The sequence below is a fragment of the Nannobrachium achirus genome, assembly GCF_963921795.1.
Source record: "Nannobrachium achirus genome assembly, chromosome: 13".
NCBI lineage: Eukaryota > Metazoa > Chordata > Actinopteri > Myctophiformes > Myctophidae > Nannobrachium > Nannobrachium achirus.
The window spans coordinates 21,777,556-21,791,817 of NC_137833.1; the positions used below are offsets into that span (position 1 = coordinate 21,777,556).

Genomic DNA, 14,262 nt, shown 5'->3' on the forward strand with positions numbered 1-14,262 from the left:
GCTTGGTTCCATTCCTTTCCTCCATCTCCTTGTGTTCGTCATTTTTTGTGGGATGTCTGCAGACAGAAAAATGTGTGGTATAGAATGTGATATCTTCGTGTTGGCTCGGCAACACCTGTAGCTGGAGAGTCGAGGGTTGGGGTTGGGGTAGGAGAGCGGAGAGGGATGAGGGCAGGGAAAGGGACCTAAGAAGGGGAGCTCTTGGCTTTCCCTCTATCCTCTCTGGGCTCTCTTGTCTCTCCATATTCTCTTTCATCTCCTCTGCGCTTCCCTGGTGTGTCACACTGTGGCTCTGCAGTGGCTCCTCTGACCCCGTCCCATCTTCACACTGAGAAGTGACTCCGGTAACGGTCCCAGGTCCAGATGTCCAATCCTCTCCAGGTGCTCCTGCTGATGATAATGAGTCGGAATCAGAACTGGAGTCTGGTTCATCGGAGTCCCAGTCGAACTCTGTTTCAGAGTTTTCACTACTGCTGCTGGACTCATGGTCGGCCTCAACACGGCCTCTCTGGTCATAGCAAGCAGCGCAGCGAGACAGACCCAGGAAGTCAGGACTTGATCTAGACTGTAACAAGACATAGACAAGGTATTATTCACTTAACTCTCAGCCAGTTAGAATAGTCATCCAATTACATTTTTATTTTATTTGGTACATTACAATTCATATTTTGATGTAAACATTGCTATTCAATAAAGACAGTTGTACATTTAGACCTATATATGTCTTATCAGTATAATACAACCATAAGCCAGCAGAGGTTGACGTGTTCTTGAGGAAGACATCCAGCATATCAACTAGATATCAACAAGATCAGTGGTTCTCAATGTGTGGTCCGGGGACTCCCAAGGGTCCTTGAGGGTGTTCCAGGGGGTCCCCAGTGTAGTGATGCGCGGAAGCGGGGATTGAACCCGGGACTCCCACTCGCCAGTCCAACGCACAACCAGTCGTGCTAATAGGGCTGAGCCCGATCAGCAGGGCTGTTGTCTCTGGTTCATGGCTGGTACTAACTGTGGGGGCCACAATCACCCCACCGATCTTTGGAGCGCGCCCTCGTGCTTCACACTTCACGCTGCGGACCGCCTCACACAACGTGGACCTGTCCCTCACGCAAGGATACCACGCTCCTCATCCTGCCGACAACGCCAGATTGTAGTGATGGGCGGAAGCGGGGATTGAACCCGGGACTCCCACTCGCCAGTCCAACGTTGTGCTAATAGGGCTGAGCCCGATTAGCAGGGCTGTTGTTGCTGGTTCATGGCTGGTACTAACTGTGGGGGCTACACCAGCATAATGTAAAAAAAAATGACAAACCTTGTATTGCAGTCCCAGGTACAAAATCTTTTGTGGCCAAATACATTTGGGGGTCCTTGACAAAAGGTTTGAGAACCACTGAGGTAGATGTAATGTGAAGTGCAGTGCTCTACCTTGTTGTTTTTGGGTACATCTGTAGAACTGTTCCCAGTTAAACCAATGGCGTCCCACTGCAGGCATTGTCCTCCAGTACACAGGACTGGAAGGAAAACAAGACAGAGACCAAGAAGAATGAATAGAGCTGAACTTAAAGATGGATTCACAAATGCATACTTTGATGCTGAATGTGTTTGTTATAATTGTAAGTCAGGAATTATGCTTGGATCTGAACGTATTTAAGAAGCAAGCGTAAGAATCATGTATTTGTATACACTTTATACTATACAAAAATGGTCTGGTCATCAATGGTTACATTATTAATGGTTGATAATGTAGTATTTTGCTTTTTCAGCTTCCAGTCAACGACTACATTTGAGAGAGGTTGTAGGGAGTTATTTTGTCCAGTAGGGGGTAGCAGTGTTCCAGTAGTTGTAATGGGAGAGACCACAGACTGCCGTTCTCAGCTCACCATCCACTCCCTCATCCTCTTTGCATTGTTCCTGTTCCATTGCATTCATCACTCCTTTCACCAACACCCTGTTGGAGAGCAAGAGAATTATAACATTTTAAGTTTAGTATGGAGTTTTAAAAAGATGCCTTTTACTGATAAGCCAGTATAAAAAAAACTATACAGGCTGTCAAAGACTGGCAGACAGGTAGTAATGTTGCTACAATACGTACCACAAATTAACTTCATTATGCTTTATAATGTGCCATGATTATTGTTATAAAGAATTATGTATATGAGTTCTTATGAATATAATAATAGTGTTATAAGCAGATTATAGTGCTTTTTATAAGGCACTTTTTTATAAGGCACTTACACTACTGTATGTACTATGTACACTATGTACCTATTCAATTTATTGTGAATCATTTTTACAATTTAGGCTTTAGCTGGTGCTCTTATCCAGAGCAACTTAAAATAAACAAGGTAATAATCTTTACACCATAAGAGAATAAATGTTTCCCCCCACCCCCCTGTGTATGGGTTCAGGGGGTTATAAACCCTCAAGAAAAAAGGATACATGGGTTAACCAACTACAGCCCTGTTTTATTTTTGAGCGGTGGTCAACCGCTCCTGTAAGTGGCTTCGTCTATGTGTCTATGTTACTACGGTATCTATGTAAGTATGTTACTTTTCAGCCTGGGCTGCAATACCGCTGGTGACCAAAGGTCGCTGTTGAGTCACACACAGACAGAGACACACAAGCGTGCACAAGCACATACTGTAGTACACACGCACACAACCCTGAAATTAACTGCTACACACAGGGCCACACACACACAGGCACCACTGCTCACTTCAAACGTGGTTTGATTTATTTAAATGGAACCTGAATTGATGTATGACCAAATGACACCAAATGAAGTGCCTTGATCAGGCTTGGAAATGCTACTTTATACTCATACGCAGTAAATCCTCAATGTTAATTTAACTAGGAACGTAAAAAAAAAGATCTATCAACGTTAATCAATGTTATCAAAGTGTTAAAGGGTAATTAGGTCTACATATCAGTACAATGGGCTTATAAATTCATTCTCCTGTTCATTTGCATATACCATATAGGCTACACACACGCACATCCATATCCTGCACATACAGTATCACTGTCTGTTGCACTCCTTGTATGCATACATTTGAATGTTCTAAATCTAAGTAAACAACATACCAGGGCTCACTCTAGTTTGCACACAAACATATCCTTACAATTGTGACAAATGTACCTATTTAATGACTTAAGCCCTAAATAGCCAATCTACAACCTGCAAAGCACTATCTGCTATTTTCTCTATTCTAGAAAGTTCACAAAAAAGGGATGCCAGCAAAATCCTGCTCATTTTGATAGAACAAACTCTAAAGATACAACATAGAACAAACTCTAAAGATACAACAGTCCTGTGTCCCTCCACCATAGTCAGTCCAGGAAACCAGAAATCACCTCAAGAATCTGTTAAAAGCTGCTTACGTGGTGTGAGCTCCTCTTCCCACTGATTGAGGCTCTGTAGTGACTGACGTACAGCTGCACTAAAGCACCTTGCCTCTGTCCCAGGATCCAGGATGTAGCCTACTAGGTGTGACATTTGTACACATTAGTCACCAATGTCGTACAATGATTAGTGTACGTATCTGTGCTTGTTGGCTTGTGTCTCTGCATGTGTCTGTCTGTGCCTTGTTGCTGAATGTGCATGACAGACGGAGACAGAGGTAGGAAACACACCAGGATAACATTCTGGTAGGATAGGATTCTGGTCCGCCCAGCATCTCAGCCGACTCAACCAATAGAAAACATCTGCCTTCGTGATTTTCTGGTTACATTTTTGTTTTGTCTGATTGTCTCTTGTACTTCTTAGCTACTTGCAAATATCCTTTATTTTTATGTTAAACTTAAACTTAGCATCTACCAGAAAGCTGTAATAAAGTGCTTGTCATCCCCACTCTCTCCCACCTTTCTATTCTCTCTTTCATTATAAAAAGATAATTGCCTACCTGTGGCCAAGCCACCAGCTGGTCCTGACGGTTAGAGATCCAAAGTCCATTTTGTTTATCTTTTTTACAATGTTTATCTATTCCATCAAATGGAAACAAAATTCACACAAACACAGCTATACAAATGCAAGAACACAAAGTGTGAGACAATGATAGAATTTCTTATTGCATTTTAGCTTTTATTTAGACTGTGAAAAATCTGAAACAACCACAAACGTTGATGGTTAAGGCATGAAAATCTCTCATCTGGTTTGGCCAAACTGAACAGGGCAAGCAGGCAGCTAGCTGACATTCAGTGATTCATAGTAGAAAAAACATGGGTAAAATATTACTACTTTACATTTGGGCAATGAAACAAATCAAAGCACCGCCTTTCTCCAGTCCTACTAACATCTTCGCACTTGGTGGCAGTTCACCCGAAATAGGAAATAAATAAATAAAATAAAATAACATATAATATATATATACAGTCTATATATATATTTAGATATTTATATATACTCGTACCCAGAGTCATATAAATCTGTCCATATGCGACATGTAGGTTGGGAGATTTGTGCCATAGAGAATTCTGGCATAATAGATTTCAATGGTCACCCCAATATGATGGAGCCCAAAATGTCATTTGGTTGTGGCACTCAAAGAAGTAAAAAACATCAGAAACAGTCAACATCGCTTTCCAGAAACCATGACACGGTTACTTCGGATAATCCACAGACCTTGTTGTGAACAGTTTCACTGACAACTATTTTCTATTAAAGTACACCCACCAATAAACAATCATTAGGAGGAAGCACCCTAGTCCTCTCTGTGCTGAGCCTGAAATGCTTTTAAAATCTCTCTAGAAAACAATGCTTGGAAGAGCAGAGCAGACTGGAAGGAGGGGCAAACAGGCAGAGAAGAAAGCACAAAAGAAAGGTTACAAGGAGAGACTGGAGAATTTTACCTCAGTTCTTTAACAAACAAAAAAAGTCACAAGTTGTGAAACCCTGTATATAGCTGATAACATACTGAGTACACTGAGCATAATTATAGTCAGAAACACAAGAGATTAAACTTGTCCCAAATACAATGAACATGGTGAACAATCAATGTGTCAATTGGACAGTGAAGATCACCGGTTGAGACTTCTGCTAAGGTAAAAAAATACCTTAGACAGAGCGCTAAAACTTCATCTCACAGTGACTAAAAAACAAAATACCTTTCTCATATTTAATTTTATATTTTAAAATACCAATGTTATCATGATAAACACTCATACTTCTCTACCAGAGCACATACATAAAAAGGCCTCTAGTTTTAGGGTGTTTATTGGCAGTACAATTCATGGGTTTGCAAATTTGACACAGCAGCAACATATTAAAAAGGTGGGTGTGGGCTTAATGAAAAGGGACAGCACAACTCAAAAACACTTGCTTTTGCATTTTATATGATCATTTTATTTTCAGTCTGTGAGCCCTGTACACAGACCGTTCACATTGTATATGAATCCCCAAATAAAAGGGAAGATGGACTGTTTTCTTAGATATGGTAGTCAAACTTGCACATTGTTAGTGTAATAGTATTGACAACCCCATGTCAGGAACGAAGCCACATCCACCACTACAACAGTTTTGGCTACTTTTTGACTACTCTGCACTGACAGGAGATTTTTGTTAGCGCCTTCATGGAACGTTTGGAATATACTGCCTAGTTATAAAGTGTACCTGTTTACTGCCCTCAAACTAGAGGGCCGAGTCTTGTTTCTTTCCCTCTAAAGTGCCAAAAAAACATTGACAGTTAAAGTGAAGTTAAAGGGACACTTCAGAACTGGTAAAGTGGTCTTCCAGTCACTGCTGGTAGTATTCACTTTATGACTTACTGACTGCCACTGCCTTCTTGGCCAGGTCCCTTTTGAAAAAGAGACCTTGTAGCTTCCAGCAAGTTGAAAGGGAACACCTGTATTATTGGTGACACCAATATTTAAGATAACTAACCGGTTTTTCCATTGAATGTTTGACTCTGCCCAGGGGACACTGGGCAGATATTCTGGGAAACCACTTTCGTCTCAAAAATGTCTCTCCTGAGTTTACACTATGGTGGAGCAAACACAGCTGGACCAAGCTCAGCTTGTAGTTATATAGTCGTCCACTGGGATATTAGGAACTGTAACAATACACAATAATAGACGTTTCAAATCAAAGGGGATAATATTAACATCTTTTAAAAAAGAAAAACACTTCAAGATCTAACAATCCTGTGTAAAGTTCCTTGATGCCAAACTTTAAAGCTACAGTAGGTCAATTGTGTAGAGAGAGAGAGAGATTTAGGTGAGATTTGTTCTGAATCATTTTACCATGACTCAAAAAGGGGGATTCATGAAGATCCTTAAAGCACATTGACTTAAATTGCTAAAAGTAACACTCTGCATTGAATACCATATTACAGTAACATCCTGTGTTCATTTATCCTTCTGTAACTTTGAAAGTGTATGTGCACACACTCTCTCAGACGTAAATGAACATTCACAGTTCTCTCTAAATCTGAAATCAAGGTCGGAAACCAAAAGGAACCAAATGTGAACATACTCATACTGTATGTAGTCTGGTTCAAATGCAAACCAATCTCAGGCAGCTGATACAGAGGCTAAACCGGCAGCCTACCACTCCTCTACTGTCTGTTACCAGAGCAGATTTTAGGTGGATGGCAATAAGGCATAGTGCAAGAAGCCTGGGTCAGAGTAATTTGTTTATCTTATTCGTCGTACCCAACCTCCCATGTCTCTCACTGTGTAACCGCATTGCAGAACTGAACATCAATGGAAACATCCACATTGTTCACAATGAATCATCACTAACCATTTGGGACCTTTTCAAACAGACCTTTTTCTTATGTACCGACCTTTAACACTGATCCACGTGGATTTGGTTGATTTAGATGGATGGCAATTTACATTGAGAGATCAGTGTCCGTGTCAGCAGGCATGTTCTTTGGGCTCACACCACACCCTCTTTCCTCAGGGATGGAGCAGGAATCACCATTGAGATTGGACAGGACACCTGGAAAACGCGCGTGCACACACACACACGCGCGCACACGCAAACACACACACACACACACACACACACACACACACACACACACACACACACACACACACACACACACACACACACACACACACACACACACACACACACACACACACACACACACACACACACACACACACACGTGTGGATTAAGTCAATTGCTGAATCAAAAAAGTTTAACATTTTAGAACGTCAGCAACATTAGAAGTATAAATAATAAAAATACAATAAAGACAAATATTTCACACAACGCAGGTTTAATTGTAAATGTACTGTATCAAAATATTCAAATTCCAGAGCTACAGCAACTGTAAGTTCATTTCATTTTACACAAAGAACATTGAAGTGTGTGTTTGTCTCTCTCTCTCTCTCTCTCTCTCTTACGGTCAGAATCATAGACAGAGCTGTCAGAACAGGTCCGGTTCCTGCGGTGAGTGGACCTCTGACCAGGAACACTTGACCTGGAAAAAGACACTGCATTAGGATGGAAAGAGCAGGGAATAACTGGCTGTTGATACTGCATGATGTAACTGCATGGCACTAACACAGTAGTAGTAGTCAATCTATCCTAAAATTCTACTTATGACCACTTCTGTACATCCTGAGAAAACAAGCTCTAAAAATGTTTTATCATGAAAACATTTGTACACACCCGTCAAAGCTGTATGTTCCAGGGTGACTGACAGACCTCTTCATCTAGACAGAGAGCCAAACAGAACGGGACGAAACAGAGAAACAGACAGGAAAGGTGCAAATTACAAAGCATTGCACTGTGACCACTTAATTGCAATCCTGAATGTTTAAATTGGAATCCTGAAAAGTAATTTTTTATTTAATTTCAAATGCATTTAGGTGTACTTATTTTGTACAAAAAATCTATTTAAAATATATCAAACAACTTAAAAACTGTCAAAGTAGACTTTAAAATGACCCCAAACATGTTTGAAAGTGTTGCACCGTGACACGTTGTGAGCTTGTAGAACTGATATTTTTTTCTTTTTTACATTTCTGAAAATATTTGAATTTTTCACCACATCTTCACCTATATACTAACTAGTCCATTGAGTTCAATGGAGAAGTGGTGCCCTGTTCTATTCGTTTCCTTAAGCTCTAGTCTATAACTACATGCACATGCCCAAAGTAAAGATGCCAGGGTCAATGTGTTTAAGACACAATTGCAAGAAAACATATGTACATACCCGCTCTGGAGGTTGAAGGTCAGGAGATAGGGTCTGGTTAGCCAGGACCATACACTCCTCTAAAGTCCTGAGGAAGGTTGAACAAGTAGCACTGAGGAGAGACGACTGTAGGGAGAGAGAGAACAAGTCAAAGTTTAATGGTTTCCATGGCCACAAATTAAAACATTCAGTGTTCAACTTGGAGGATACAAATGTAACCAAATGGAGCTTGCACAAAAACGAATTTAACCCGCTGTGATACTAATGACTTTATTTTTGACTAAGCATCATAAATAAATATATATATAATTTTATATATACGTATATATATTTTATTAAATAACTGTTATATGTCTTACTTAATGGTATGCATTTTAGAGTTACCAAAGTACACCCAATACAACATAGCTATTTCAACCATACAGTATACAGCTTTCCTTGGAGCGCAGGTCGGGTTGTCTAATGTCTACCTAGGCCCCTGCAAACTTTGGAAGCCAGATGGCAGTGATGATGATGATGATGATAATAATACTAATAGTAATGATAATAATATTCATTTATCTACAGTAGCATGTTTCATACAAAAACCATGCAGCTCAAAGTGCTTTACAGTCAAAATCAGCTGATGACCCAGTGTGCACATTACCTCAGATGTGGAAGAGACCGGTGTGTCAGTGCTGTGTTGTGACTGGATTGTTTGAACTTGCTGAACCAGAAGGTCACAGTACAAACGCACTTCTGACATCTTAGTCTTCAGGCAGTCTGGACCTTGTAATGCCCAACACACACACAAACACACATTTCATGTTCATTTAACTCTGAATGTGTAAATGTAACCAAGTGGTCCCATAAGGGACTGGTCTATTTGGTTAAATGATTAAATGGTTAAACCCTCCCCTGAACACTGCCAATCGTGCTCGTGTAACACTCTGCAAGCCTGATGCACCTTGGTTGATTCGAAAGAACCGTGTTGTTTAATGACAATAGAGATACTGTGTCTGTACACATTTGCGTGATGTTTGTACAAAATCTGTACTGTAGGAATACTGTCAAAACATGAGTTTTGCAAGAATTCACTCTTTGTCAAGTCCAACCCCATGTCTTTCTGTTACTAGGTAGGACAACAAAGCCAGGGAAGAATATTTTTATAATGGAAGTGAATGGGAAAAACGTCCCACCCCATGTCGTTTTCATAGCCTCATTATTGCTATTTAAAGTACCAAAAGAAAAACATCTACATGATATTAATAAAAAAGGAACAAAAAAGTACAGTAGTTAAATTGCAAAACAGGGTTTTTTCCGCCAAAAATACATGTTTTAATTAGTTTAATCCTCTGAAACAGGCAGAGGACAGAGATGAGAGAGAGCGCAGTGCATCTTGGGTGACTCGCAATGACCAGGAAGTTGTGGAACTATAATCTCGCCCTTAACATAAAATGTATTTTAATTGTAATTCTGCCCATTTAAAATATATGTACCAATCGAATCTCTTAGTTACATTGATATCGTTCATGTGAACTAGTTTGTTGAAGCTTATTCATTATACTCATCGAAATCGCTATGACGGCGCCGCGCCGCATCGTGGCCGTACCGCGCATCACCGCACAGTGCAGTGTCTAGCAGGAGACGTCTGTGCAAGACTAATCTACATAGCGATTTATTTTATCATTTCAACAAATATTCACTGTGTATTCACTCCATTATGTTCCAAAATGTTCCTATTTATCATAGAATTTTATCAAAATAAAAATATCAATTTAAAACTACACTCTCACCATTAATATTAATGGAAGAATGTGGACTTTGTCCCACTGCATAACTCCGCCCCTGGTAGCAAAAGAGAATGATTTTTCTGGTTGGCCAGTCAGGGACACAATCTGAAGGCCTCCTGGTAGATTTGGGGCAGAGGTTCTGCTCCGGCATCCAGGGAGTGTGTGCGTTGCGAGCAAGCCAATGGATACAGACACACACACACAGATAGGGTGCAAACATAGTCTCACTCGAGGCCAGGCCTTTGGCCTGGCAGAGACAACAACTTGGTAAAAGACTAGCTTCAGCTCTTGTTTGCCATGTACTTTCAAACTTGCACTTTGTAAGAAGCTCTAGAGAGCATATGTTAAATGCCTGAATTGTAAATTACACTCAACAAACATTTAACTCCACACACCACAACAAGCGAAGCCTATAGTGTATCACAAGTAATATACCAAAACGAATAATGGAACGTACTTGTACTGCAGTACCACCTTTCTCCAAATTGTATATTTCCATATTCTATCCCTTCCCTTTTCCTTGTTTTTACATTGCTGAATGAACCCAGACAGCAACCATTCAAGTCAAATTCCTCTTATGCACAAAGATAATTGGGTAATGTATTGTGATTCTGAGAGGCTAGCATACTGACAATGACAAGACAATTAAATGCTGTACCTTTGTGTTTGAGGCTATCTAATGTTCCAGCTTTGGAGGAGCCTAAAGCCACCAGCCACCTCTGTCTCTCTGCAGCATTGACAGCTCTGACATAGAAATGTTGCTCTCCTGGAATTATCAGTTCCAGTCGTGCTGGATCTGTAGGATGTACTGACAAAACATATGGAAATATCAAAATAAAAACAAAAGCTAAAGGCAGAAATTACAATTGACAGTTCTGTCATGGAGGAAAAAAAATCAAACCTCGGTTCGAAGTGGAGCGGTGAATTTGAGCAGTTCCAGGTAAATATATAAATATATTCACCTATTTATATATTGACATGTGTCAATTCTTGATTGCCCGTGGCTCGCTACGGTGGCTGCATGCTGAATAGATGGAACAGAGATATTTTGGATAGACTGTTCAAAGTCCCTGACTTTTTTCACCTATTTTATATATTGACATGTGTCAATTCTTGATTGCCCGTGGCTCGCTACGGTGGCTGCATGCTTCGTGAGCCTCCACTCTAACGGCTATCACGGGCAGACGCAGACAGCAGAGGGGGTCGACTCGAGATACGCCAACATACCATGCTTGTTAGTTGTTATTAACGGACTACACACACACACACAACAGCTGATCTTCACGCAGACAACACCTCGATGTGCGTCTTGCGCGAGGCGTTGTGAGCTTGCAGCTCTCTCTCTCTCTCTCTCTCTCTCTCTCTCTCTCTCTCTCTCTGAAATACGATTCTCTCTCTCCCTCCTCTCCCCCCGTCTCCCTCTCGCTGCCGTTAACCTTTGTTTTTATCGCGACGTGGTGTGTGTGTGTGTGTGTGTTTGTGTGTGCGTGCGTGCGTGCGTGCGTGGCGCGCGCGCGCATGCGTAGATCCTGTTCGAACTGAACGAAACAAAAAAATCCCATCATTCTCCATGCATCAGGGCGGAGGGGAACTCAATTCGATAGGTACCGAAATGTTGTGTAACTGCTGTGCGCACATGCGCAGATCCTGTTCAAACTCAACGGGACACTTCTCACTTGTGAGACTGGACACACATTTCTGCCTATCTATAGGTACCGAAATGTTGTGTAACTGCTGTGCGCACATGCGCAGATCCTGTTCAAACTCAACGGGACAGTTCTCACTTGTGAGACTGGACACATATTTCTGCCTATAGCGGAGCTGCTGTGTTTCACACACCGCTCCAAAAACTCTCTGGCATTACTTATGTACAATCAAGTGTCAGACAACTTGAGGGGAAGAAATATGTTAAACAGTCTAGCACAGATTGTTCAGACCCATGGCTGCTACAAGGACATGGGAAATCATAACAAATTATCCTGGGTATCAGCCTGCTATATATGTTCAGTGGATTGGTTTTGTCACTTTGTTTCGAAGTGACACAAGTGACAATGTTTTTTTACATTTAAAAAGAACACACACCAAAACAATACATGTCCTTCAGAGGGTCCACACACTTTTAAGCCTGTTGAAATACTGCTATAATGTTGGACACCTTTTTGTCTAACCTTTAATTTCAGTGACAGACATCTTGATGGATCCTTTGCTCCCTTTACCGACGTCATCTTCGCTGTCATAATAGGATATCACTCCATTCTGTAAGACAAACCATCGGGGTTGCCAACCTGGAAAAACACAACACAGCCTAACATCATCAACAGCATACATGTTACAGTTTATGTACTAGTTATTACTACTGAAACCAAAAGACAGAAACAGAAAGATGGTTTAGTAATTTACCATTTTTTTATAATAATTGTAATTGATATTCAAGATACTCTAGAGATCATGTACTCTGATGTCACAACCAGAAATGTATTTTCAATTGGCAAACAAGGAGAAAGAACTGACAAGTTAGAGGACTAAGATGACTTACCTGTCATGTAATTTGTCCACTTGTATAGGATTCCTTCCATGGCGCACTTGCTACATTGGCTCACTGGCGCTGATTTTAATTAGTTGACCAATTATTAATTAACACGTTTACCACTGAACATAAAAGGCGTTCATCTACAACCATACTACTAGCTAGCGAGCAGTGAGGCGACAGTTGACATACCAAACATTCTTCCAGCTTTGGTCTGTGTATATGTTGTCACTGACATTATAAGAACACACAAATAACTAAATGAGAGCTTTCCCCTCCTAGGTTATAGTTGAGCCTCAAATTACAATCAATATACTAAAAAAAATAAGCAGCTATAAGTTAGCAGTCAGCTGACGCCTGCATGGTGAAAATGTCAACAAAGCTGTAGCAGCAACCATTGGTTACTTTCTTCCTTGAGTCAACTACGAGGCACGTCGTTTGACTCGTTTATCTGTTGACATAGTAACAATACGCTAGAGATAATGTACAACCCCCTAACCAGAACTATAATTATTTTCAAAGCTATTCAATTATATTAACCCTGTGATAAAACACTTATGTTTAATCGGTGGGAGAGTATACGTTAGGTACACGGATTTGTCTCAAACATATTTGGACAAAAAAAGTACCTTATGTTATTCGATATCTGTCAGAGATTTTTTTCCCCCTCTTTTTTCTCCATTGATATTGATATGCTTAGAATATTATTTCACAATCACAATTCACAAACACACACATACAAATGTTTTATTTATACACATCAAAAGCAGAAACGTCAGTCTCTCTACATTGCAGCACCATGATCATCTTCAATGCTTCAAGGAAGTTTGCAACGCTTCTGTCTCCTCCGGAAGTAAACAGTGGTGGAAAAAGTACTCAAATGTTTTACTTAAAAAGTATTAATACTGCAGTATAGATAATTTAGAAATACTCTGAGTCCGACAGGAATTCAAAATGTAATTCAATAAAAGTACAAAAGTATTGGCATCAAAATGTTCCTAAAGCACCAAAAAAGTATAAAGTATGCAAAATGTCCCATTTCAGCAAGTTGTCATGATGACTCATATATTATAAAATGTAGGCTATTTAAAAATATTTTTTCAAAATAGCTAATCTCTAAAGTACAATATTTGTCTCTGATATGTAGTGGAGTAGAAGTATAAAGTATTGAAAATTGGACATACTTAAATAAAGTATAAGTACCTCAAAAATGTACCTAATTACAGTACCTGAGTAAATGTAATCACCACTGGAAGTAAACGACGCACACACACGAGGACGTTGATGACGTGTCTGCAAGAAAGTGGGTGGGGCTATGCTCTGAATTATGCCCCGCAGTACGACGGTGTCGCGCGGCAAAAAATGCCAATCTACAAGCCCACCACGCGCAACGGACGCGACGCGCGGTGGGCTTGCAAATCGGCTATTTTCGCCGCGCGACGCCGTCGCACGGCGAAGTACGAACGAGCAGGGTTTACGCAGGCAGCAAAGATGGGATTTATGACTCTTTGAAGTGAGCCAGATCTCTGGAATCCGTTCCTTTCAAAGAGCCGTTCAAAAGACAGTTTAGTTACTTGTCACTTTGTAGATTTTGATTATAACTAGAGATACTGTTCCTACGAAACAATGTGGGCTCGCTCGTAGCCTACTATAGACGGGTTTCTTGTTTACAAACATTGAGCTTAAATGCACAGGTGACTGTATCATGTAATCAATTCCGTCCAATCCCCAAACCTGTGTTTTGGGGAGCGCTGGTTTCATTGGCTAATTTTGGTACCGACCTGCGCACGCATCTAGTTCTTATCAGTGTAA

General features: G+C 40.6%; 1 protein-coding gene across 1 annotated transcript; it reads right to left on the reverse strand.

Moving 5' to 3' along the window:
• Positions 1-4,098: 4,098 nt before the first annotated feature.
• plekha3 (pleckstrin homology domain containing, family A (phosphoinositide binding specific) member 3) lies at positions 4,099-12,793 on the reverse strand. Its single transcript, XM_080740143.1, has 8 exons — positions 12,460-12,793; positions 12,092-12,208; positions 10,582-10,731; positions 8,798-8,919; positions 8,173-8,277; positions 7,626-7,669; positions 7,358-7,434; positions 4,099-6,940 (listed from the first exon to the last, which is right to left on the reverse strand). The coding sequence occupies exons 1-8, from the start codon at positions 12,497-12,499 to the stop codon at positions 6,831-6,833; spliced, it is 765 nt and encodes a 254-aa protein (XP_080596269.1). The 5' UTR covers positions 12,500-12,793; the 3' UTR covers positions 4,099-6,830.
• Positions 12,794-14,262: the final 1,469 nt, after the last annotated feature.

Excerpts from the sequence above, each read along its gene's own strand:
- plekha3 (XM_080740143.1), bottom strand. The coding sequence starts at position 12,499 with ATGGAAGGAATCCTATACAAGTGGACAAATTACATGACAG. Across the intron at positions 10,732-12,091 it reads GTCTGTCACTGAAATTAAAG|TACATCCTACAGATCCAGCA; the intron begins GTTAGACAAAAA and ends ATGTTTTGTCAG. Across the intron at positions 7,435-7,625 it reads GGAACATACAGCTTTGACGG|GTCAAGTGTTCCTGGTCAGA; the intron begins GTGTGTACAAAT and ends GTCTTTTTCCAG.